This window comes from Rutilus rutilus (genome assembly GCF_951802725.1).
Source record: "Rutilus rutilus genome assembly, chromosome: 10".
NCBI lineage: Eukaryota > Metazoa > Chordata > Actinopteri > Cypriniformes > Leuciscidae > Rutilus > Rutilus rutilus.
In genome coordinates this window covers 37,503,491-37,525,475 of record NC_140215.1, presented here as the reverse complement: position 1 = coordinate 37,525,475, position 21,985 = coordinate 37,503,491, and the positions used below count along the sequence as shown (strand labels likewise).

The following is a 21,985-nucleotide window of genomic DNA, read 5'->3' as shown; positions in this document are numbered from 1 at the left end:
GCCTTGCCGTTTAAATCCGACGAGTACTTACAGGCCCGGGAAGGAAGACACAGTTCTCCACGGCAAGTGGACTTAGGGCACAGCTGCATAGCAACGGCCCGTTCCACTGGCGGGATATGCGTGTATCCCTTAGCCGCCCCGCCATCAAGGGTGGTGAGGGAGGAGGAGCCACCGGGACGGTTTCTGGCAGTGAAAGGTGCCGCTTCCATGTCCCCGTAAGCTCCTCATGCACTTCCGGGAAGAAAGGCACTGGGGTGGGTTGCTGAGAACCAGCACGCGCCACCCCGAGATACCAATCATCCAACCTCGAGGGTTCGGGACACGGTGGAGGATTCCACACGAGCCCGACCCCTTTGGCGGCCCGGGAAAGCATGGCCATCATCTCCGGGTCCGTCTCAGGTACCGCTGGCACACCCGAAGGAGGCAGCGGTGCCGAGTCGTCATCCACGGAGAAGTCTGACCCACCCTCCGATGCAGCGATCGACATCTGATCTTCACAGGGAGCCCCAAAGGAGACAACCGGTACACACCGCGAGGATGGTCCAGCTTTCTCCAATGGGGGCTCAACTGGCTGCGGAGCGCGAGAGGGGTGAGGGTTCCTAGGGGGTTGGTTCCCCGAAGGAGACGCGCTCACCGTAATCCTCAGGTCACCCATGTCACTGCCCGAAGCAACCCTCTGAGGAGGATTGGATCGAGGCAGAGGCACGGGGACTCCGCCCCTTTGCAGGAACGTGAGTCTCGACCGCAGCTCCGCGATGGTCATCTTCCCACAATGGGTACATGACTCATCCACAAACGCTGCCTCAGCGTGTTTAATGCCCAGACACACGAGGCAGCGTTCGTGACCATCCCGTGAACCCAGGTAACGACCGCATCCAGAAACACACAGATAGAAAGTCATCTTTAAAAAGATGCTCTCTATCTGTGTAAGCTCTTTTAGGGACTGCTCTCACTGGTGCTGAAACACGCAGGGGAACAGTCACTGCGAACACAGACAGGAATGTGCACCTGTCTGTGCGCTGTCTCTCTCTCTCTCGCTGGCAGGTCTTACCAGCTGTAAAAACAGCTTTTAAGCGCTCTGATGGCGCACCTTACCAGCTGTTATAACAGCTTTTTTGTTTGCTCAGTATGTAACAAAAACAAAAAAGACAGAGAAAAGAAGAGAGAAGAAAAGAAGACTGCTCGCGCTGCCGTGTTGTAACGCCCGCACCGGGAAGGAGAGGTCCAATAAGGCTCGTCAAAGTCACACTCTGTACTGTAGAACGCATCGAAGTGCTTGGCTCCGAAGCAAAAAGCTGAAGTGCAATCACACCAGCTGCTCGTTAAATACCCGCGCTGCGAGGCTGCGCAGCTGATGCAAATGATTGCACGCAAATGTGTATTGGCTTATTTTAATTTCACTCAAAGTAGATTGGCCTCTCTAGCGAGATTCCTATTCGTCGTTCACCACGACGTACATCGTAGTGACCGGACGATAGGGAACTGTAGTTTTTGGAAAAACTTGGTATCTTTGAAAGTCAACACATATGTTTTCCTTTTTACTTCTGAGTACTTTTGTGTTTGCCGTATAATAGATTCTGGGATGAAACTGCTGTGCAATAAGCTTTCTCTAATATTGTGGTATCAGCTATTTCAGATAAATCAATTTACACCAGATTTTATGTCATTTGTCATAAGTCTGGCTACTGGTAAGTTCAAGTCCTCTGGGGAAATTTACGAGTTGGTAAGTTTTTGGTAAGTCACTTTTGTCGGAGCAAGATGGCAGTGTACCTTCTCTTAATTACACAAAAATACAGCAAGGTTTTTAAACTCTACTTCTAGAGAACGAAGAACAAATAATTGAATCAGGTGTGTGCTTTTTTATGTTTTTAATTAATTTATAAATCCACTGTAAACTTCATTGTTATATTGTTAAATTGCAGTGTTATATTACATTTGGACCATGCAATTAGAGTATTTTGTTGTAAATAAAAAAGCCTGACAATGTCACTGCTAAATACCTTTAAGTAGTGTTGTATTGTTTCTTTCCAAAAGCTTTCTTACCCCTTACACCTGGAGGTCCCTGCCCTCCTCGCTCACCACTGGGACCTTGGTCTCCTTTAGGCCCTGAGGAAGAGAGATTTCAAGTACAAGGTATCAAAAAGAGTCAAAATGCAGAACAGTCAAGTGTGGCTTTGACTGAGATTTAGTTTTAGTTGTGTTTGATAAGGAAAGCATCACTATTACTACTGTTCAGACTAAACAGGTTAAAGTGGTTTTGTGTTGTGGTTGTACTTTTGCACAACTGCACTACACTGTAAAAAAATCTAATTTTCTATCAGTAGTAGTAATTAGCAGCTATAAACAAACTATCAAATAATTCGTGTCAGATTTATCTTTCAAGAAGTACCTGCATTTCCACGGGCCCCTGGTGTTCCTGCCAAACCATTCTTTCCATCGGCACCTGGACGACCGTCATTCCCAGGTAAACCTTGTGTGCACAGAGCAGTCGTCATTAGAGCAGTATACAACTCTTACAGCATGGAAAAAAGTGCAAGGCATTTCCACAACATATATTTTCTGTTTTATTACAGTATGAATTATTAAGGTGGCCTTTCATCATAATAATCAGGCACCTTGTATTCCTCTCTCTCCTGGATCCCCCTTTAAACCTGAAACACCTGGAGACAGAAATAAATACAGTCAGGGAGAGATGTGGATCTGCTATACTGGGATGAGAGATGTGTGAAAGTAAGGAGGCGATTACCAGGTGCACCCGGAGCGCCAACCATTCCCTTTACGCCTGCGAGACCTGGGTCTCCTCTCTGTCCTTTTTCACCTGGAGCTCCAGGCTCTCCTACCCTCCCTGAAATAAATACAATAATTTTCAATTAATTTCATTGTTTTGCAGCATTTTCTTTGTGTACACCAAAGAAGTGAATGCTTTAGCATTACTAACGTACAATTATTTCCTAAGCCTATGCAGCTCGTTAAAACTGACGAAAAATTAAGAGCACAATACTCACACATGCTTCTCAAGAGCACTCACACCCATACACATATGCATACAAATTCATACAGATATACAAAAATACACTAACCTGGTGAGCCAAGGCCTCCTTTCTGTCCTGGGTACCCTGGTATTCCAGGAGAACCTAATACAGAGCACAGCTGGAGTATAAAAACTGACTGCTCAAAGCATGACATAACAATGACAAAATACTATTCACACGCATCTGTTGGAAAAAAGGATGGAAGACACCAAAGGTCAAATGACAGCTTTAGTTCAGTTCAGTGTTTATGTCTGTTTTGACCAGCAGGGAGCACTAAAACCACACAGATTGTGAAGGAACATGTGGAAAGCGATTGGCTCTATTCTGGTCACTGAGATCTGCTGCTGGGTTCAAAATCAAAGATGCAAATTAGCCAATTTTCACCCCTTTTAACTGGGGACAGGATCTCAGAGATTTTGGGTGCCTCACAGATGTTTGGTATTCTTCTGGATTCTAGCTAGGAAGAGCTGTGCAGGTAAAACCTCACTCCTCTGCCTTCCCATGCTGGTTGATAATGGTTCGAATCCTGTTCGGTGAGGTGCGAGTAGGACCCGTTACATTGGTGCCGTGACCCGTAGTGGAGTGACGTTCAGGGCGGTGTGTGTACTGGAGTCCAGCTAGTAAGAGCTGTGCAGGTGAAACTTCAAGGGGCTTTGGCTTTAAGTGCCCTAGTTGACGAATCCCGTTCGGAGTGGTGCGAGTAGGAACAGTTATATTATAGTCTGCTAACATCCCTCAAAAAACAGCTAGATTTTAAATGAATTGTTCAAATCATTTTTAAAAAGTTGTTTTAAGTCAAGTCAAGTCAAGTCATCTTCATTTATATAGCGCTTTTAACAATGTAGATTGTATCAAAGCAGCTTTACAGAGATAAACGTATAATTTAAGGTAAGATTGTTTTGGCTTTATAGCGGTTCTTTAATAAAGTTATTTTCCAGCTAAAGTTATTTTTGATTGATTCGCTTCCGTCGCAACGATCATTTGTTATTAAATTAGGGGCCGCCAAGACGACACCATTCTCTCTACACAAACTTTAAACGCGATCCTGTGAGAAACGCTGATGGTGTTCATATGCGCATTAAGAATTGGTTCTATAGTTATGTTCGTTTGAATATATGTGTGCAGGTTTGTAATTCCCTACAAACCAAGCCTAAACAAATTACTGGTGTTTCCTTATAGTTTTGATTAAGAATTTTATTTTATTTTATCAATTCGGGGTAGATACGCAAATTGAGTTTTCCCGACGACGCTTTATCTGTAGAGTGGTAAAGGGATCCTCCATAGGGAGAGAGCAGTTGGCACTTCAGCACTGCGTTGTCATTTTAAATGATGTTTTACTGAATTTTAAACACTTTGAATTGTTCAAGCTGATGCCTCACGCTGATAGTTGTAGCCAAGCTTTGGGCAAATAAGTCACGATTATCTCCCTTATTAACTATTGCCTAAATATTTCAATCTACTAATGTTAAATTAGAGTGAGAGGGTGACTGAGTGACAATATTTTCAAGGCATTGTCACAGTACACAGTTACCTTGTAATCCAGGTGTTCCAGGTGTTCCAGGTGTTCCAGGTGGACCAGGTGGACCAGGTGGACAAACCATGACTATGACATATAAAGGAAAATGATAACCTTAATTCTGTGAGACACACCTATGGTGTCTCCAGACAAAATGCTTTAAAGTGGTCATGAAATGGAAAATCTAAATTTTCTTGATATTTCCACATAAACAATAAAATCATACTGAAACTTTCACACCTTATATATTACTCAAATATGTGTTTTTGTTTTCCACCCTTATGAAACGGCAAGATTTGAAATCTCCCCATTCTTGATGTAACGATTTTCTAAAATACTGCTGCTATTATAATAAATGCTGCTATTGAGGTGATACAGGTGAGGTTAGGACAGGTTTGGTAGTATGGGTAGGGTTAAGGGTGTGATATAAAACAGTTTATATCGTTGTTATAGGTAACGTGTCTTTAGTCCATTAGGTGGCGACCGAGTGTTTGCTAGGAGTTAAGTTGCAGACGTCCAAAGGAGACGCGAGTCTGCAGTTTTCCTAAGAGTAGTCACATTATGTCTTTTGCATGTAACTTACAGTCAAAGCTTAATGTTAATAAAGCTCAGACTTTGAGAAACTAAGTTGCTTTATTGGAACATTACATGTTGTCAGAAGTGAAGCGCTGTTAACACCATGGCAAAGTTTCAGCCCATGGACAGTTTTGATTTTGGTTACCCCGAATGATGGCCAGAATGGCGTCAGAGTTTTCGCCGCTACAGGATCGCCACTAAACTTGATAAGAAAGAGGCTGAAGTACAGGTCTGTACACTGCTTTATTCATTGGGAAAAGAAGCTGAACAAGCGTATCTCACATTTACGTTTGGGGAGGAAGAACGAGAGGACTATGAAACTGTGATAAGGAAGCTCGATGACTACTTTGTACCCAAAGTTAATGTTATTACACGAGGGCTCAACAGCCAGGTGAAATGGCCGAAGAGTATATTCGTAGCCTCCACGAGCTAGCAAACACGTGTGACTTTGGTGCTGCTAAAGATGAAAATATTCGAGATAGGCTCGTGATCGGGATTCAGGGCCGAAAGCTGTCAGAAAAGCTCTAATTAATACCCGAATTGACACTCAGAAATGCCGTAGAGCTCGTGAGGTAGTCTGAACAAGTCCGTGGACACGTTAATGAACAGGCTGCCAGCGTCAGTGCACAAATCAGCGAGGTGGCCGGCGCGAGAGGAAAATTCCACCAAAGTGAAAGAGGCAGACAGCACCGTGGCTCAAAACGAAACCAAAATGAGCATGTTTCTGACTGGAGATGTAAAAGATGTGGCAGAAATCATGGAAAAGGTGAAATTTGTCCAGCAAAAAGTGCTGAGTGTCGCAAATGCAGAAAAAAGAGTCATTTCGCTGCAGTTTGTAGAACCAGAGAAGTCCATGATGTCAGCAGACCACAAGAGGGCAGCAATGTAACGCATTTCCTGGGTGAGTTAAAGGGATAGTTCACTTTGAAATTAAATTTTTGTATGTTTTACCTTACCTCAAGGGCATCCAAGATGTAGGTGTCTTTTTTTCCAGTAGTTTTAATTTTGATATTTTTAGGTCAAACCGTTCTTGTCTGTCAGTCCTATAATGCAGGTCTGTGGTCACTGTCTCAAAGAGCATGCACAGAGTCCAAATTAAAACATTCCCCATCGTCCAAATTAAACAATTCTCCATCGTAAGTACACATTGATGGCCTAAGACACGAAACGAGCGGTTTGTGTGAGAAAACAAACAGTATTTATATCGTTTTTAACTCTTATACACAGCCACGTCCAAGTGATATGAGTGCACGCGCGCATCCTGGTGTGTGACATGTACGCAGACTGGTGCATAGATATATATACACTAGATGTCGTCTTGGCTACGGCAGTTCATTGGAACTGCCATAGGCAAGGCAACATCTATTCTAGTGTATATATATCTATGCACCAGTCTGCGTACACATCACACACCAGGATGCGTGCGCGCCCTCAGAAACATACCAAAATTTAATTTCAAAGTGAACTATCCCTTTAATTCACATTGATGACAAAAGTGGAGCTTGGATTGTCACACTCCCAATTCAGGGCATAGACTTTAAAATTGGCACAGGCGCTGACATAAGTGTAATTTCTGAGAAAACCTTCTCAGTTTTGAAGTGCAAACCAAAACTTAACAAAGTCAATGTGAAACTTGAGAGCCCAGGGGGAACATTGCAATGCAAAGGTCAGTTCAGAGCTAAGACTACCTTTAAATAATGAGCAGTATATTTTTGAAGCATTTGTGGTGACTGGTCCCCATGTAAACAATCTCCTTGGTTGTGATGCAGCAAGTGAAATGGGTTTAGTTAAGAGGCTAGAAGAGCTCCAACCCATTTATTTTTCTGAACTGGGATTAGTGAAGACAAAACCCATTAAAATCTGCCTGAAAGAGGATGCTGTACCATACAGTGTGCACACTGCAAGATGGGTGTCCGTGCCCTTGCTTCCAAAAGTCAAGGCGGAGCTAGAGAGAATGGTACAATGTGGTGTTGTTGAGGAGATCACTGAGCCTACTGAGTGGTGCTCCCCTATGGTGGCCGTTCCAAAGAAGACAGGGCAAATAAGGATTTGTGTGGATCTAAAACAACTAAATAAAGCTGTAAAAAGAGAGAAATTTGTGCTGCCAACAATTGACGACATCCTTCCTAGGCTAGCACACGCCAAAGTTTTCTCACTTCTCGATGCAGCTAGTGGCTTCTGGCAGTTTCCACTGGATATGGACTGTGCTAAACTGACAACGTTCATTACTCCTTTTGGAAGATATTTTTTCCGCAGGTTACCGTTCGGTATCACCAGCGCACCCGGAATCTTCCAACGGGAAATGTCGGTAATCCTCAAAGACCTTGAAGGAGTTGCAGTCTTCATGGACGATAGCAACAATCCAGAGGAACACGAGCAGCGACTGCAGAAGGCTCTGGAAGCCATTGACCGGGCTGGTCTCAAGCTGAACACAGAAAAATGCCTGTTACGTCAGAGTCAACTCAAGTACCTGGGACATGTCATAGACAAAGAGGGAATTCGCCCAGAAATCAGAAGCTATCACTCACCTTGAAAAGCCAAAGAACGTCTCAGACCTACAGAGAATGCTAGGAATGATTCATTACCTGGGCAGGTATGTTCCTCATCTCTCAGAGGTTATTCGACCTCTCAACGAGCTGTTGAAACGTGATGTAGTATGGTACTGGGGTGCTGTACAAGAGGAGGCCTTTGAAAATGTGAAAAGCCTAATCACAAAAGCCCCTGTGCTAGCATTCTATGATGTTACAAAGCCCACAGTCGTCAGTGCAGATGCGAGCAGCTTCGGTCTAGGAGCTGTTTTGCTGCAGGACCATGATGGACAGCTGAAACCAGTGGCTTACTGTTCCAGGGTGCTGACCGATGCTGAAAAAGGGTACGCCTAGATCGAAAAAGAGTGTCGCTGGTGGTCGCTGATACGCTTTCACGACACCCTCAGCCAACCATTTCATCAGTGGTCTCTGAATTAGTCCAAGAAGTGGAAGCCTATGAGAATGCAGTCAGTGGTGCATGGCCAATTTCTCCCACAAAACTGGAATATGTGAAAAGAGAGACAGAGATGGATTCTGAGTTACAAAAGGTGAGGCAGTATGTGACTGATGGCTGGCCCAGGTATGCAGATAATGTCCCTCAAGCCTTGAAATCATACTACAGTGCACGCCATCATTTGTCAATTTTCCAGGATCTACTGCTTTATGATGACAGGATCATAATTCCCCAAAATATGAGGTCTGACATACTGCAAAGATTGCACAGCGGTCACCAAGGCATTGTGAAATGTAGAGAGAGAGCCCGATGTAGTGTATGATGGAAGTACGTTCAAAGACTTCGCTAGAGATTATGATTTTCAGCACATTACTTCGAGCCCTTATTATGCCCAGTAAAATGGAGAAGCTGAAAGGGCTGCGCAAACAGCTAAAATGATCCTGAAACAGTCTGACCCATTCACAGCTTTGATGAGCTACAGAGCCACACCCATTCAAGCTAAAGGCGTAAGTCCAGCACAGCTGATGATGGGAAGACAAATCAGAACTACAGTTCCCACATTGGCGTCTCATTACCAGAGATTCTACCTGGAACTTCTGTTGCAGTCAAGCTGGATGCTGAAAGAGGTTGGATAAGATCCGGGACTATTCTCAGAAAGTGCGAATCACCACGGTCTTACCTCATCCAATCTGAAACTGGAGTACTTCGACGAAATCGACTACACCTGATGCTTACAGTCAGTGACACTGAACCAGTATCTACTTCAGTTCAACAAACTCAGAGGAAAAATGAAGTTCATGGTCAAAATCAACTTGCAACTGAGCCTGATAACGTCCCAGACAGTACAGTGCAGTATGAACAACCAGGAACTGACCTACCTGAGTCTGATTCTAGTCACACTACAGTTAGTTCACCAAAAAGAGTGCAAACAAGGTCTGGACGAATTGTCACTACTCCTAAGAGATTCAAAGACTTTGCAAGATAAAGAAAGACATTCATGAAAAAAAAAAAGTAAAACAAATGTTGTTTTCTGACTATTGTATTTCACAGTTCAATGTTACATTTGTTAAGTAACTCGTAAGGAAGGGTGATGTGATATAAAACAGTTTATATCGTTGTTATAGGTAATGTGTCTTTAGTCCATTAGGTGGCGACCGAGTGTTTGCTAGGAGTTAAGTTGCAGACATCCAAAGGAGACGCGAGTCTGCAGTTTTCCTAAGAGTAGTCACATTGTGTGTTTGCATGTAACTTACAGTCAAAGCTTAATGTTAATAAAGCTCAGACTTTGAGAAACTAAGTTGCTTTATTGGAACATTAAAAAGGGTAGGTTAAGGGGTAAGAGAAGGTCAACAGAGTCATTATAGATGTACAGAAATTAATAACAGCTGTAATTACATGCGGGTATGTTTTAAACATAAGTACAGTGTAAAAGCATGTATCAGTATGTACACAATAAGTGCATTGTATCAAATTATTAATTTAAATGTTAGTACATACTGTAGTTGTTAAAGACAGTAAATATAAAGTATAGATCTGAAAATGCATTTCATGACCCCTTTAACGATTGAAATCATGGCAGATTCTCAAAATAGTACCTGGTCAACCAATAGGATTTCTCTTGTGTGTATCAAAGACAAAGATGTATACCTCTTTGTGCACTAACGTTGAGTTGGTTGAGTTGAGTCCTCAGTTTTTCTAGAGTCCCATTGTTCCCACACAGATCGGACAGACACTCCTGTTCACACACACGCACACACACACACACACACACACACTGTTGTATTACAAATTTATTAAATGTTTAATTTAGGTTTCCACTGCACTAGTATATAAACTGAGAAAGTTTAGTAGACTGATTACAGATGATTATTTGAGTTCTAGAGACTCTGGCCAGTCCAGTTTACTCTATTGTAAGTTAAGGTTAAGATGACTCTCACACGAATGATTCTGCTCAGCAAAGTTGCAATTCCTGTTTCACCTTTTGTCTTTAATGGCTCGAGCCCCTGGCCCAGACGTTGAATCGTTAGGTTGATTGGATTAGCTGTAGGAGAGACTTTCACCCTTTGTCTTTAAAGTGTAAATTGCAGGTTAAATTTTTCACGAAGATAATGCAATTTGTTTATTAAACATAAAGATAAGAACCGCCCACCATTGTTTTTTATACCAAAATGCTGATATAATATGAAAAGTTGGCACTTTTAACAGTGGTTTTAACCGCTCCCGCTCCCTTCCACTAGATGGGGCGTGACGTCATAAGAGGAACTCACTAGTAGAGTTATGGTACGCTAGCAGCTATAGATGCCTTACATAACTTCAGAAAAGTTGGTTGTATGTTTTATTTGATAAAAAAAATTATGGATAAAATAACTCAATTGTAAACATACTCGTGTGTGCTGACTTCAAGGGGACCGTGATCCTGCCTGAAATGAGAATAAGCTATTCGCAAAACAAACAGGTTCAGGCACGTTAGATCAGCTGGTCGCAGGTCGAGCTGTTCCACTAAACTCCAAAACGCGTTCACCTCACGGCAGCACATACTCTCCACTGCTGATTCAACTGGGTGGCATACCCCACACAAACACAGTGATGGGGACATCAATTTCTCTTTTTCTTTTCTGACAATAAACATCGCTAATTAAATCGTGAGAAATTGATAACGCGTGGATTGAGGAAGGGTATTACATGACGTTTGAGGCGTCGATGAGACTAGCGATTGATGCCTGTGCAGTGTGTGCATCTCTAACGTTATAGCTCTGATTTAGACTGACACCATGTAAGTAAATAATGTCTTCAGTCGTTGTCCCTCCTTGCTATTCTACATGACGGCAATAATTTGAAAAGACTTGCTTGTTCCATTATATTATCCGGGTTAAGTTTGCACCAGGCTAGACTAGCTCTAACGTAGCTAACGTTACTCACCAGGACACCTGGCCAACCCTCCACTCATTCTCCTCACACCAAGCATTAATAACTCTTTGAGTGCCATGGCTCCCCTCTCTCACGCCTGACCGGTTAAAAATTGTAGGGCTGTGGTCTATAAAGAATTTGATGGTTTCCCACATCCTCAGTCGTTCTCCAAATAGCCATAATACAGTAAGAATCTAGCAGAGTATGGGTTGCGAGTTCCTCTTGTGACGTCATCACCCAGTAACTGAAAAAACACGCTACCTTTGAAGAAACCCCAATAAATGTTATTTTAACGCATTTTAAGACAGAAATAATGAAACATATACATATAGAGCACTTTAATTTACACATTAATTGGCTGTGGTGGTTAACCTGCAACTTACACTTTAATGGCTCTGGGATGGCTCTTGGAACCGGAGTTCTGGCCAGTATCAGCATTTGAATAGTTACTCTGATTCAATTGTGACTGGTAGCGATCTCAGAGTAGGGTGTGTTCCTACATCATTTGCATGCTTTGTTCAGAGTCTCCACCTCTATGTAATCCCTCCCCTTTGGAATGGATATAACCTACAATGTATAATGTTTTAGTTAGATTGTTGGAGGACCTGCAGCCACGCACAGAGAGTTCTCAATAAAATAATAACTTCTGTTTGAACGTGATCCCAATGTCTCCTGGTTCTGCTTTGACGAAAGAAAAGTTTCCAACAACACACACACACACAACTTCAGCTCTGACATACTTAAAACAGGCCTAATGCGAGTATGTGTTTGTATGGCACAACATGAATGATGGTGTGAAGTCTGTGTATAAACCTCATCAGACTGGAGTTCCTCTGATCTGGATTCAGCTGATGTACAGTGAGTACAAGCCTCCAGAGTGAAGACTGCATACAATACACATCATACAAAGCAGATTAAATCATGGAACAACAGAAACAAGGTGATAGCTTACATGATGCCGTGAAATATTCATGTTCGCAAAAAGTGTTGGACACACACTTACTGTAAGGTGCAATCACATTAGATAAAAATGGTCAGTTATTGTTAATAGTGGAGCGATGTATAAAGCTCAGCTCACACAGAGTTCACTTTCAAACCAAGCAGCTTTGTGGTGAATTCAAGTGACCATCTTGAAAATCAGTGAAATCTGCGTAAGGGAATTTTTTGCACCCGATCGCACAGATTCCCTATGGAAGCCCGTTTCCGCCACATTGAGTAAAAAAAAAAAAAGATTTTTTAAGTCATAATAATGAGAAACTTTCTCATAATAATGACTTAACATCTCGTAATAATGAGAAACTTTCTCGTAATAATGACTTAACATCTCGTAATAATGAGAAACTTTCTCATAATAATGACTTAACATCTCGTAATAATGAGAAACTTTCTCATATTAATGACTTAACATCTCGTAATAATGAGAAACTTTCTCGTAATAATGACTTAACATCTCGTAATAATGAGAAACTTTCTCATAATAATGACTTAACATCTCGTAATAATGAGAAACTTTCTCATATTAATGACTTAACATCTCGTAATAATGAGAAACGTTCTCGTAATAATGAGAAACTTTCTCATAATAATGACTTAACATCTCGTAATAATGAGAAACTTTCTCGTAATAATGACTTAACATCTCGTAATAATGAGAAACTTTCTCATAATAATGACTTAACATCTCGTAATAATGAGAAACTTTCTCATATTAATGACTTAACATCTCGTAATAATGAGAAACTTTCTCGTAATAATGACTTAACATCTCGTAATAATGAGAAACTTTCTCATAATAATGACTTAACATCTCGTAATAATGAGAAACTTTCTCATAATAATGACTTAACATCTCGTAATAATGAGAAACTTTCTCATATTAATGACTTAACATCTCGTAATAATGAGAAACGTTCTCGTAATAATGAGAAACTTTCTCATAATAATGACTTAACATCTCATAATAATGAGAAACTTTCTCGTAATAATGACTTATTTTCTCGCACTTCAACGCATGCGCAAAGCAGCGGAGCAGAAGAGCGTGCCACGCTATAGCGACATCCGCTGGTCAAAGCCGTGTAAATGCATCACAGCAAACATGGCACGCTCTGCAGTGAATAACATTAATGATCAATTATATGAGACGGGCTTCCATACTAGATAGTCTTTTATTCATTTGTAATATTAATTTGTATTTTTTGTGTATGAACAAGTAGCAACACAGAAGGTGATCCATGGATTTCAAATAGATGGAGGAATGATAAGACAGCACACCTTTCCAAATCTGTTTAAGAACACTTCATCTAGAAATCTGTTTATACAGAACGCGCTTTTTCATTGCTTTTCTAGGCATACGCGCACTAGACGGACGCGCTCGCTCTTTTGCAGCGTCTCGCGCATGACACGGCATTCTAAAAACGCGGCGCTCAATTGAAAAGTTCAGCTTTTAAAAACACGTCTCGACCTTGCGTTTTCCCCCATTCCACTGCCCACTTATGTGTAAATGTCCCCAAAGTCATAAACATCTTAAACGTGATTTCTGTATTGATATCTTCCAGATGAACCTGCACATCAAATATCCTAGAAGTATCTGCAAAATACGTGTAATATTAACACACAATACCCATATATTTTATGAAGATGTTACACTTAAACTTGACGAATGAATGTAATATTTCAACTTTAATCTGATAGTTTTGTAAATTCATGTAACAATTTCCATCGGTGTGCACAAGCAGGCGTCCAATCGTTACCATGGTAACCGTCCTGCTTCTGCATTCCACTTTCACACCTTATCGTGCGCATGGAAAAGTATGGAAGATATAGGCCTACTGATGATGTTATTTAATGAAACTACAGATTGCACTTAGTAGATCACACTGACTTTTAATGAAATCAACTGTTTTGCAGAGCGTGGCATTTTTGCTGTGATGCATTTACACGGCTTTGACCAGCGGATGTCGCTAGTGTGGCATGCTCTTCTGCTCCGCTGCTTTGCGCATGCGTAGAAGTGAGAGAAAATAAGTTATTATTACGAGAAAGTTTCTCATTATTATGAGATGTTAAGTATATTTCGAGAAAGTTTCTCATTATTACGAGATGTTAAGTCATTATTTCGAGAAAGTTTCTCATTATTACGAGAAAGTTTCTCATTATTACGAGATGTTAAGTCATTATTACGAGAAAGTTTCTCATTATTATGAGATGTTAAGTATATTTCGAGAAAGTTTCTCATTATTACGAGATGTTAAGTCATTATTTCGAGAAAGTTTCTCATTATTACGAGATGTTAAGTCATTATTACGAGAAAATTTCTCATTATTACGAGATGTTAAGTCATTATTACGAGAAAATTTCTCATTATTACGAGATGTTAAGTCATTATTACGAGAAAGTTTCTCATTATTTCGAGAAAGTTTCTCATTATTACGAGATGTTAAGTCATTATTACGAGAAAATTTCTCATTATTACGAGATGTTAAGTCATTATTACGAGAAAATTTCTCATTATTACGAGATGTTAAGTCATTATTACGAGAAAGTTTCTCATTATTACGAGAAAGTTTCTCATTATTACGTGATGTTAAGTCATTATTTCGAGAAAGTTTCTCATTATTACGAGATGTTAAGTCATTATTACGAGAAAATTTCTCATTATTACGAGATGTTAAGTCATTATTACGAGAAAGTTTCTCATTATTACGAGAAAGTTTCTCATTATTACGAGATGTTAAGTCATTATTACGAGAAAGTTTCTCATTATTACGAGAAAGTTTCTCATTATTACGAGATGTTAAGTCATTATTACGAGAAAGTTTCTCATTATTACGAGAAAGTTTCTCATTATTACGAGATGTTAAGTCATTATTATGAGAAAGTTTCTCATTATTACAAGAAAGTTTCTCATTATTACGAGATGTTTAAGTCATAATTACGAGAAAGTTTCTCATTATTTTGAGATGTTAAGTCATTATTACGAGAAAGTTTCTCATTATTATGAGATGTTAAGTCAGGGGTGAGGAACATTGATCCTGGAGGGCCATTGTCCTGCAGAGTTTAGCTCCAACCCTAATCAAACACACCTGAAGCTAATCAATGTCTTCAGGATTACTGAAGTTGCAGGCAGCCGAATGTTTTTTTCAGGGTTGGAGCTAAACTCTGCAGGACAGCGGCCCTCCAGGGTCAACGTTCCCCACCCCTGTGTTAAGTCATTATTATGAGAAAGTTTCTCATTATTATGACTTAAAGAATCTTTTTTTTTTTTACTCAACGTGGCGGAAACGGGCTTCCATAGAGTTTTGCCCATGAAATTTCGTCAAGCAATGGTGAATGTGACTGCACCTTAAGGCTACAACTAAAAATATACAAATTTCATTGCATTATACAACAAAATATCAGTGACATCAGTATAGGAATATAGCTTTTCTCTTCAATACATTTCCTTTTCTTCATCATTTTTGCTCAATAAGTTTCAATCAGCTGGTGTTTTGGTGATTATTAGTCGAATTTTTAAACCAGAGTCATCTCAGAGAAACCACAGGTGTATGGGATTAATATCTTGCCATGATTCAAAACTGAAAATAAAGTTCTGAAAGGTTGAAACTAAGTGTTCGAAAACTCAAAATCTTACAAAAAAAAGTTTTGCAAGATCGAAAAATAAGATTTGCAAGCTTGCAAAATGTAAAAAAATAAAAATATCTCTGCAAACATTATGTTGTTTTTGAGATTTCCTTCTTCAGAACTGCAACATTTTTTTTACGATGTTGCGCAAACAATTTTTCAGTTTCAAATTTGTCAGTGTTCTCCCAGTGTATTAGTTTGTTTTCCAGGTTTGAGAAACCTTGTAAATGGTGATCTGAAAACTGGTGTGCGAATGTGTGAAAAAAAGTTTTGAAACTCTGAAAACAGAGGTTCCCTTTCGTTGTCACTCCGAGTTACGTCGGATGACGACGAATGGGGTTTCGCTTAGAAATCCTATCATCTTCGAGTATTAAAACACGAGCCAATGGCAATGAAATGCCATGGGTCTGCGGAATTTGCATAGCGTAACTCCGCCCCACGCAGGGGGTATATAAGGAAGTGCGCGAGCAACATGCAGACTATGTTTTCGCTTCGGAGCCAAGTTCAGTACTTCACTCCACAAGCCTTTTGAGTGTCATCTCAAATCTCTTCGAGACGAGCGGCTCTTCAGTGTGTTGGTGTGACGGCGCTTCCAGCGAGATCGCATTTCCTGCTGCTGATTTGTGCAGTAATCTGCCGACAGTGAGTGTGTTTCTCCCTGGGTGCTTCAGCACTCTGCTGAGCTTTTCCACTCTCTAAAAAGAGCTGCACGCGGCACGGCGCTTCCAGCGAGATCGCATTTCCTGCTGCTGATTTGTGCAGTAATCTGCCGACAGTGAGTGTGTTTCTCCCTGGGTGCTTCAGCACTCTGCTGAGCTTTTCCACTCTCTAAAAAGAGCTGCACGCGGCACGTCTTTTTCAAGACGGTTCGCCCGTGTATTTTCTGGATGTGTGTGCGTCAGTCATCTGCCTAACGGTCGCGAGCACTGTTTTGCGTGTTGGGCTTTATCACGCTTGGCAGCGCTCGTTGATGAGTCATGTTTTCATTGTGGGAACATGACCATCGCGATGTTTATAGATCAAGACTCAATGATCTCCATGTGAGTAGAGTCCCCTCTGCCACACCCCAATTTATCTCTTCCTCGAGAAGGGATACTTTGGCTGGTGGCCAGGGTGATCTGAGGGTTTGGTGTGGCACAACAACCGACGATTCAATTCCTCGGGCCACACCCCCCTCCACATCGCAGACCATGCACTCACAGCATCACAAGGCGGGCTTGATTCCTCTGGAAATGAAGTTTCGACTGCGTTGCCTCCCACGGGAGTGCCATCGTTGCCGGGACCGATCCAGAGCTGTCAGCCATGCTTTCCCGGGCAGCTGAAAGCATCGGCTGGAGTGGCCCCGCCCTCCCCCCGAGCGCTGTAAGCTTCTCCCGGACGTGCATCAGGACGCCTGCGCTGCGCGAGACTCCACGTGACTTTCGCGGCCCGCGGGTGTCCTCCGCCTTCGCTGCTTTCGATCGCACGGTGATCATGGTCTGTATGTTCCCTGTCACTATAGTGGCACGGTCATGCAGTGCTGTGTGTCGCCTGCGCCTTCGATGCAGTGCTGTCCCGGGAGTTCTGTCGAACCGGCCGCAGTGGAACGCTAGTCCTTCCCTGGCCAACCCTGGCAGAACGCGGAAATTCTAACCACGCCCCTATGCTGGGACGCTATGCCTCCCATGCCCGGCCTGGTTGTTCCGCCACGCACACTACTGACCTCGCTCTCGGGCGACATCGGTACCTGCGTGATCCTGGGTCAGGTGATGTCCACTATGTGGTCCAGACATGGGCTTAGCCAGGTTGATGTGGCAGGGTCTGAGAATTCATTTTCTCAGCTCCCCCATGTCCCAGGCTGAGCTCTTTGGCGGTGTGGCTTCGACCACCTGAAGCAGACTCGGGTCCGGCACCGATGGTCATCCATCCGTGCGGCCTCCTCAGTCTGCTTCCCGCCAAGCCCCCCTCCATGCGGCTGCTCCCCTCTGGCCTGCAAACGGACCTGAGCAGGAGGAAGCCGCAGGAGGGCGGCGCTGCCCGTCTCCGCCCCTTAGACTGCCACGCCAGCCTAAGCAGCACCTTGAGGCGGGCAGCCTGGTCGGCGGGGTGGTTGAGGACTGCGCCCAACAGTCTTCGATCAATCCACAAGCAGACTGAGGCTTCTGCACTGACGGTCATCCGTCGGTGTGGTCTGCTTAGTCTGCTTCCCACCGACGCCGCCTCCTTGCGGCTCCTCCCCTCGAGCCTTCATTGGCCTGAGCACAAGGGGGTCGCTGGAGGCTGGCACCGCCTGTCTCTGCCCCTTAGCCGGCTAACACCTGGCTGAGCAGCACAAACCTGAGACAGGCAGCTTGGAGTTAGGGCTCAGTTCTTCAGGAGCTGGTAGCAGGACCACTCCTTCCCCCGCTTGAGGGCTGGGTGAAGATCTCTACAAAAGAACTAATGCTCTTTCTCTGAGCCCCAAGAGGCTGTGGATGACAGCACGCGCCGCCCACGGGCCACGCTCCTCTCATCCCCCTCTGTCGCCAGACCCCTGCCAGAGCACGCCCCCGTGGGACGCTGGTCCTCCCCTGGCCTCCTCTGGCAGGACGCGGTTTATGGCCGTGCCCCCGCACCGGGCCGCTATGCCACCCACGCCTGGGCCGGTCATTCCGCCTCGCTGCACCCCCGACAGTACGTCTGTGGTTCGAATAACCCCGCTGGCGCAGTTTCTGGAGTCCTGGCTAGAGCTTTCCGGACTGTCCCGCCGGGTCGGAGAACCATCAGGCTCGGCTACGTGATTCAGTTCGCGTGGTCTCCTCCCCGCCTCAGGGGAATCCGCTCACTATGGCCGGTGGCAATGCCCCTGTCATGAGAGCGGAGGTCGCTACCCTACTGGCGAAGGGTGCGATCGAGACTGTCCCTCCAGCCGAAATGAAGTCTGGGTTTTACAGCCCCTACTTTATTGTACCGAAGAATCCGGTGGGTTACGACCAATCCTGGACCTGCGCGTCTTGAACCGCTCCCTTCAAAAAAGAGGACGCCGTTCAAGATGCTCACGGCCAAACGCATTTTCGAATGCGTGCGGCCGCAGGATTGGTTTGCAGCGATCGACCTGAAGGACGCCTACTCCCATGTCTCCATTTTTCCTCGACACAGACCGTTTCTACGGTTTGCTTTCGAGGGACAGGCATACAGTACGCGGTTCTCCCTTTCGGGCTAGCCCTGTCTCCTCGCGTCTTCATGAAGGTTGTCGAGGCAGCCCTTGTTCCCCTACGCGAACACGGGGTTCGCATCCTGAACTATCTCGACGACTGGCTGATCCTAGCTCACTCTCGAGACCAGGTTTGCGAACACAGGGACCTTGTGCTCCGGCACCTAGCTCGTCTGGGCCTTCGGGTCAACTGGGAGAAGAGCAAACTCTGCCCCGTGCAGAGGATCTCTTTTCTCGGTATGGAGATCGACTCGGTCGCCATGTGTGCGCAGCTTACGAGCGAGTGCGCGTAGTCACTGCTGACTTGTCTTCGCCAATTCAAGGGCAAGAATGCGGTTCCACTGAAACTATTTCAGAGGCTCCTGGGGCATATGGCATCCGCAGCCGCAGTAACGCTGCTCGGATTGCTTCATATGAGACCGCTTCAGCTTTGGCTTCACGATCGAGTCCCGAGGTGGGCATGGCAACACGGCACGCTCCGAGTCCCAGTGACTCCGACCGTCAGACCTTCACCCCGTGGTCGAACCTCAATTTTCTACGGGCTAGAGTGCCCTTAGAACGAGCTTCCAGGCATGTTGTTGTCTCCACAGATGCCTCCACCACGGGCTGGGGTGCCATGTGCAATGGACATGCTGCTGCAGGTTCCTGGACAGGTCCTCATCGCCTTTTGCATGTCAATTGCCTCAAGTTGCTGGCCGTACGCCTTGCCCTGCACCGCTTCCGAGCGTTGCTCAAGGGTCAACACGTACTAGTCCGATCAGACAATACCGCCACAGTAGCGTACATCAACCATCAAGGTGGTCTACGCTCCCGCCGTATGTCGCAACTCACCCGCCACCTCCTCATATGGAGTCAGAAGCATCTGAGGTCGCTTCGAGCCATTTATATCCCGGGACACCTGAACCAGGCGGCCGACGAGCTGTCTCGAGTTCGGCCTCTCGCTGGAGAATGGCGACTCCATCCCCAGTCGGTCCAGCTGATTTGGGATCAGTTCGGAGACGCACAGGTAGATCTGTTTGCCTCCCACGACTCGTCCCACTGCGACCTGTTTTATTCCCTGTCCGAGGGCACGCTCGGCACGGATGCACTGGCGCACAGCTGGCCGCGGGGCCTACGCAAGTATGCGTTTCCCCCAGTGAGCCTCCTTGCGCAGACTTTGCGCAAGATCAGGGAGGACGAGGAGCAGGTAATATTGGTTGCCCCGTATTGGCACAACCGCACCTGGTTCCCAGAACTAGTTCTCCTCGCGACAGCACCTCCCTGGCCAATTCCTCTGAGGAAGGACCTGCTTTCTCAGGGACGGGGCACCCTTTGGCACCCTCGTCCCGATCTTTGGAACCTCCACGTGTGGCTCCTGGACGGGAGGAGGTAGGTTTGAGTACCCTACCACCAGCGGTGGTGGCTACCATCACTTCCGCTAGAGCATCGTCCACGAGACATGCCTATGCGTTGAAGTGGAACCTCTTCGTCAACTGGTGTTCTTCTAAACAGCAAGAACCCACGAAATGCCCAATCAGTGTCGTGCTTTCCTTCCTGCAAGAAGGGTTGGAGCGAAGGCTGTCTCCCTCCACCCTGAAAGTGTATGTTGCCGCTATTGCCGCACATCACGATGCAGTTGAAGGTAAGTCTCTGGGGAAGCACGACCTGATCATCAGGTTCCTGAGAGGAGCGAGGAGACTAAATCCTCCTCGCTCTCCTCTCGTTCCCTCTTGGGACCTCTCAGTGGTTCTAACTGCCCTGCAGAGTGCTCCCTTTGAGCCTCTGCAATCAGTGGAGCTTAAGTTCCTGTCTATGAAGACAGTGCTCCTGGTTGCATTGGCCTCCATCAAGAGGGTAGGGGACCTGCAGGCATTCTCGGTTGACGAAGCGTGCCTGGAATTCGGGCCGGCTATCTCTCACGTGATCCTGAGACCCCGGCCTGGATATGTGCCCAAGGTTCCCACCACACCCTTTCGAGACCAGGTGGTGAACCTGCAAGCGCTGCCCTTGGAGGAGGCAGACCCAGCCTTGGCACTGCTCTGTCCAGTACGCGCCCTCCGTGCTTACGTAGACAGAACGCAGTGTTTCAGGACCTCAGACCAGCTCTTTGTCTGTCATGGTGGGAAGCTGAAGGGAAAGGCTCTCTCGAAGCAAAGGTTGTCTCACTGGATAGTGGACGCCATTGCTTTGGCTTACCAGCAGCAAGGTCGACCGTGCCCCCTTGGTGTGACGGCCCACTCCACCCGGAGTGTGGCATCCTCTTGGGTTCTAGCGCATGGCGCCTCGCTAACAGACATCTGCAGAGCTGCAGGCTGGGCGACACCTAATACTTTCGCGAGATTCTACAATCTCCGAGTTGAGCCAGTTTCTTCTCATGTACTCGCTTCAACTAGCCGGTGCTAGATTCTGCTCAGGTGTCTTCGCTTGCTCGCCATTCCTCTCCACGGACGGGATACGTGCGATATTTCCTCAGGTGAGCCTCATAAGCCCTGAGTCTCCTCCAGCACTGTTGACGTCAACGCCAGAGTTATGCCACCGGCAGCTTTCGCGCTTGGCTAGGTGCCTCCATGTGCATGGTTCCCCCTCCGGGCGACCCCCACATGTGTATTCCACTGTAAGCCTCTTTGAGCATGTGTCTTTCCCTTGGCAAGCCACCTTGCCACCCCTGGGGTTGAAATATTCCACCTGCGGCTGGACACCCCAGTGACTCTGTATGCAGCCCTTCGGGGTCATATGTGTTTTCCAAGTCCCCCCCTTCGGGTTGGGCATGATTGCATATTTCCACTGAGATATGCTTCCCAGTGTACCTTGGTATTCCTGTGTTAAGTAGGAGTCCTTCGTCCGTGCCAGTCTCACGACAGGGAGCTCAGACTTACGCAGGGCACTGGAAGACAGTCGAGAGGTGGCGTGATTACACTGGGAACCCCATTCGTCGTCATCCGACGTAACTCGGAGTGACAACGAAAGGGAACGTCTCGGTTACGTATGTAACCCTCGTTCCCTGAGTAGGGAACGGAGACGTTACGTCTCCCTGCCACTTCCGCTGTACCGCTGGAACGCCTGAGTTCAGTCTCGGCTCCTTAGCGAAGACATAGTCTGCATGTTGCTCGCGCACTTCCTTATATACCCCCTGCGTGGGGCGGAATTACGCTATGCAAATTCCGCAGACCCATGGCATTTCATTGCCATTGGCTCGTGTTTTAA

General features: G+C 45.2%; 1 protein-coding gene across 7 annotated transcripts in view; it reads right to left on the bottom strand.

Moving 5' to 3' along the window:
* marco (macrophage receptor with collagenous structure) overlaps positions 1-21,985 on the bottom strand; it is a 444,814-nt gene that overhangs the window by 162,467 nt on the left and 260,362 nt on the right. For all 7 annotated transcript variants that reach the window (XM_084420564.1, XM_084420565.1, XM_084420559.1 and 4 more), the window contains 5 exons: positions 3,081-3,134; positions 2,747-2,845; positions 2,616-2,660; positions 2,390-2,470; positions 2,044-2,106 (listed from right to left, as the gene is read on the bottom strand). In XM_084420564.1, coding sequence (XP_084276690.1) covers positions 2,044-2,106; positions 2,390-2,470; positions 2,616-2,660; positions 2,747-2,845; positions 3,081-3,134 — 342 coding nt within the window. The remainder of the gene's footprint in view (positions 1-2,043; positions 2,107-2,389; positions 2,471-2,615; positions 2,661-2,746; positions 2,846-3,080; positions 3,135-21,985) is intronic.